The following is a 4,836-nucleotide window of genomic DNA, read 5'->3' as shown; positions in this document are numbered from 1 at the left end:
ACACACACACACACACACACACACACACACGTGCATGTGCGCGCGCAAATACGTTTAAAAATAAAATCTAAAATTCTTTCCAAGCTCCATATGCTTCCGTATCTTGGGTTTGTGCCCATCTTCTCCAGTCCTCTGTTCTTCCAGACTCTAATATACCTCTGTACTCACCTTGCCTCAAAGAATCGAGAGCCACCTGAGATCTTTTCTATTACTAAAATCTCAGTTTGAAAACCACATATTGTGATGACCTTTCTTGACTGCATGTCAAACTACTTTATTTCCTCTCTCTCTCTCTCTCTCTCTCTCTCTCTCTCTCTCTCTCTCTCTCTCTCGTGTGTGTGTGTGTGTGTGTGTGTGTGTGTGTGTAGGTGTGTAGACAGGGTCTCGCTACATAACTCTGGCTTGCCTGGAACTCATTGTGTGTATATACATGTGTGTTGGGGCACACAAATACATATATGCATATGCATGTAGAGGATAGAAGACATCCTTGCGTGTCATTCCTCATTATTTTTATATTTATGTATAGTGAATGTGTATATCAGAGTACATGTATAGAAGTCATAGGACAACTTAGGGGAGTTAGTTCTCTCCTTGTATGATACGGGTCCCAAAGACAGGAGTCATCTTTGTTACTGCTTGTTTGGTTTTTGAGACAGGCCTGGAATGTACTAAATAGGATAGGCTGGCTAACCAGTGATCCACCTGTCTCCGTCTCTCCAGTGCTGGGATTACAGGCACAGGCCACTATGTTCTAGCTTTTTTTCGAGTGCATTTGGGGGACTGAATATAGGTCCTCACGCTTGCAAGACAAGTACTTCACCAACCGAGCTGCCCCCGATGCTGGTTATATACTTAAGTCAGTGATGAGAAAGCCACACCAGGACAATGAATGAACAACCTCCATCCTCCACAGACGCAATTCAGCCTTTGCCACATACATCTATCTGCTTGGGTCCAGGCTGCACACACAGAGGGAAGGACATCTAGCTTCCCCTCCTTTCAAAACATTTTGCTGCTTCTCAGAAAGGATTGACAGCAAATGAGAAAAAAAAAAAATCTAGATGTACAGGGTGGGGGGGGAGGGAAACCCTGAGATTTTTACTTAACTGTTTTTAGGCTTTTTTTTTCTTCAGTGTTTCTGCCAAACAGTAAGAGCACTGTCTCTAAGGTAAGCCTGCATGCCAGGAGAACCCCACTCTTCATGCCCTAAGACCAAGTTTTGATTTTGATGAATCATGAGTCATAGTAAGAAAAGTACTTGTATAATAATCAGCATACACCACATACACACACACACACACACACACACACACACACACACACACCAGATCAAATGCTAACTAACTTCATGCCACAAATGGTTACGATAGACGGGAGCAAGTGAAATCAAGAACAAAACAGATGACACAGTCACTTCCACACTTCCTTCTTAAAGTAGAAATGCAAGGCTACAGAATAGGGAAAATCAATGATTATTTGGAATCCAATACTGAATACATTGCCTCTTAGATTCTGTCAAGTGCCTAGAAAGGAGAAAAGAGGGAGGAGAGAGATGGGGTCTGTGAAGTAAAGGTTTGAAAGGGTCTCTTTGGGCCTAAAGGACCAGAGTGGGTAACAAAAAGGACTGCTGAAGGTCAGTGAGAAAGCCTGGTATGTGCGGATGTCTCTTGCTAAGTCACGGCTACCCCCATCTGAAGGCAACATTTTGCTCTGTCCCGTCCACCACGCACAGGTGCAGAGATGACTGAAGATGTGTTCAATACACTAGAGCTCTGTACACTAGAGCAATGGTGCGTTAAAAATCATCTAAAGGCTTATTAAAATGCAAATTATCAAGTCCCATTCCTGTTCAGTCATCATTTATGATGGTGTTGGTGAATGCTAGTAGCTCCCCAAGTAATCGTGAAAAACATACCTGCTAAAACACAGTGATCTGGAAAGGATGAAATGAACTAGACGCTGAGCCAGCAGACAGTTATTACTAAGCGGTCCTGGTAGGAGAGGCAAGGCAGAACTCCACCGCTTTGGGAGAACCGACTCCAGTACGCAGGGAGATTCAGATCCAGGTTAGTGTTGAGACAGCACCACGTCGATGAGGGTCTGCAAGCTTGAAAAATGAGAAAGATGGACAATGCAAGCTTATAAACTGTTTATTCGAAATAATGTCTCATCGGGTTTTCTTAGATTCCAAATCACCCCCCATTTCCGTTCTGTTACATTGCTCTAGCTTGAGGTCTTAGTGGCGCTAAAATGGAAATTAGGGTGCTGCAAGAAAAGGGGTGAGCAGAGGCAGAAGGAACTGCTCCTAGCGAGGTAAGGAGGTGATGAAAGGCGGGGTGGCCAATCGCCTAAAGACTTGGATGTTCCGTAACCAGGGTCTCGGAGCCTTTCCTAGGGTCTCCGATAACACTCACCATAGTTTGTGGATCTCAGCACAGGAACTGGATATCTGTACACAGGAAGACTACAACACCACCAATGATCCGGTTACTCTGACAACGCAAGCCCCGCCTTCCTCCAGGCCCTGACTCGAAGACGCCGCCTCGAAGCTGCTTCGCCTCCATTGGCTGGGAGTAATTAGGCCCCCGCCCACTCATTCAAAGATCCACCCGTGGCCTCATCACCCGGGGCAACGCGACGCCACCTTCTCCGTTCCAACGTGTTCACTTCCGTCTGGCTGGTAGTGACCCGGAAGTTTAAACCTCTGTACGGCTTGCATTATCTATTGGTACTTTAAAAAAAAAAAAAAAAAAAGTAGATATCTTCCAGTTTTGGCTTTCCGAGCCGATACATAGTAGACCATGTCTTTCTTCATTTTACACACAGCACGAAGGGTCGGTTGGCCCTTGTCCTTCAGAAGAGCATTCCGGAAATGAAACCCTGTGTAATAGGAAGTGATTAGAGGGAGCGAGGAGCTAGGTGACAGGAAGGCTTGGGCGGGTTGGCTTCCGAGGGCCAGAGGCGTTTACCAGTCAGCCGGCTGCTGAGCGAGTGAAGAGCCTGAGCGGTGGACACTGAAGTAAGGATCTCAGAGGTAAGTCCTGGAGCTGACCCGTGTGCCAGACGCGGTGGGAAGAGGGTGATCTGGGCCGGAGCTCGGCGGTCATCGGTTTGGGATTTAAAGGTTGTTCTGGGAAGAGGCTCCTCCTGACAGGGACAAACTTGGGCTCATACTCCTGGGGAACGAGGCTGACAGGCTTAATGCTCCCACCCCCTCTCCTTTTAAACTCGGCACCCATGCCTCCCCACCCCTTCACCCGGTGTTCCTTACACAAGGACACTCGCTCTTCGGCATCGCATGGTCCCAGCGAAGTTTCTGACTTCAAAGTCTCTTGTTTGCCATTGGATAGAGTTTCGGGATGCATTCCCACCGCAAGGATTTGTGATGTTCCGGAAGTTAGACCGGGTACTGAATCGTATACATCCGAGAACAGTCAGCTTTTAGGACGTGTGGTCACCTATTCTACAGTCTAGACTCGAGAGACCACTGAAACCTATGCCTGGTTTTTCATTATTTAACAGGTATACATACTGCCCGTGGAAAGGAAATAATGAAGAACGTGGGTACTAAAGGCAGAAACAATTAAAACATAACTTTTAAGGTGGATACATTCACTGACTATATTGTTATTGCTTTAATTCTTTTGTATGTATACATTTCTAGGTCTTCGGTGAAAGTCTTGGATTGTATTTTCATTAGCTATGGAAAAAATGACTACCCTTAAAAGTTCGGGAAACAAAGGTAAGTGTTTCTGTTTTGATAATAATTGATTTGTTTTTTTGTTTGATTGGTTGCTTTTTTTCGGTTTGGGGGAGGGGTTGTGTTTTGGGTTTATTTTGGATTGGGAGGGCATGATTTGACACAGGGTTTCTCTGGGTTGCCTTGGCTGCCCTAGAACTCACTGGCCTTGAACTCAGAGAGATCCCCCTTGCTTATCTAGTAAGGCAGGTAACACGACTGTTCATTTTATTTTTACTACAATGTAACTATTGTTAGTGAAAAAATGTGCTACATGGATCAATAAAAAGTACACCTATATTTGATGTCGCTTGTCTGCATCCTTTAACTGTCTCGGGATCTCTCTCAGCATTTGGAAGGTTGGGAACCACTGGACACCTTCATAAAGATCACCTTCATAAAGGTTAATGTGATTGTCTGTAGCATATTTTTCTAATGTAATAGCTAAACTTTACTAGGCGATAATGGTGACATTGAAAAGAACACTAAAGCTGGGCCTTGTGGCACAGGCTTGTGATTCCAGCTACTTGGGAGGCTGAGACAGGAGGATCACGAATTCATACCCAGTTTGGGCTACAGAGTCAGTTCAAGGCTAGCATGGGCGACCTAGGCAGATGCTGTCTCAAAATAAAAATGTAAACTGAGAGTTGTGATAAAGCTTTGGCTAGACTGCTTGCCAGTACCTAGCTTCAATCCCACTGTCCATGCGCATGCATGCCAAAAGAATATTGTCCTAAAATTTACCAAGAGACATCCTCACCAGCCCCTGTATAGAAAGTAGACTAGTGACCTTGCTGGTTCTTCACATTCCATCAGTCCAAGGGAAAGCCAGAATGGAGAAGCCACAAACCTTCCATGTGTTTTAACTGATTAGTGCCTGATCCCAGGTGGAAAGATAGGAGTGCTCCAGGGATGCAGGTGGCTGCCTGGTCCCAGGTGGAAAGATAGGAGTGCTCCAGGGATGCAGGTGGCTGCCTGATCCCAGGTGGAAAGAGAGGAGTGCTCCAGGGATGCAAGTGGCTGCATGATCCCAGGTGGAAAGAGAAGAGTGCTCCAGGGATGCAGGTGGCTGCCTGATCCCAGGTGGAAAGAGA

General features: G+C 45.8%; 2 protein-coding genes across 5 annotated transcripts in view; one reads left to right on the top strand and one right to left on the bottom strand.

Moving 5' to 3' along the window:
* The window catches only part of Nme7 (NME/NM23 family member 7), a 123,889-nt gene extending 121,391 nt beyond the window's left edge, over nt 1-2,498 (bottom strand). For 2 of the 4 annotated variants that reach the window (XM_021197750.1, XM_021197751.1), the window contains exons 1-2: nt 2,418-2,498; nt 1,919-2,110 (exon numbers count right to left, since the gene is read on the bottom strand). The gene's annotated coding sequence lies outside the window, so the exon portion shown is untranslated. The remainder of the gene's footprint in view (nt 1-1,918; nt 2,111-2,417) is intronic. The other 2 variants (XM_029538319.1, XM_029538318.1) reach the window with 1 other exon arrangement.
* Nucleotides 2,499-2,683: 185 nt separating this feature from the next.
* Nucleotides 2,684-4,836, top strand: part of Blzf1 (basic leucine zipper nuclear factor 1) — a 14,603-nt gene continuing 12,450 nt past the window's right edge. The window contains exons 1-2 of the mRNA XM_021198184.2: nt 2,684-3,037; nt 3,668-3,745. Of these exons, the coding sequence (XP_021053843.1) occupies nt 3,706-3,745 (40 nt within the window). The 5' untranslated portion in view covers nt 2,684-3,037; nt 3,668-3,705. The remainder of the gene's footprint in view (nt 3,038-3,667; nt 3,746-4,836) is intronic.

This window comes from Mus pahari, chromosome 5 (genome assembly GCF_900095145.1).
Source record: "Mus pahari chromosome 5, PAHARI_EIJ_v1.1, whole genome shotgun sequence".
Lineage (NCBI taxonomy): Eukaryota > Metazoa > Chordata > Mammalia > Rodentia > Muridae > Mus > Mus pahari.
Note: the sequence above shows the minus strand (reverse complement) of the source record. Positions and strands in the feature narration are given on the sequence as shown.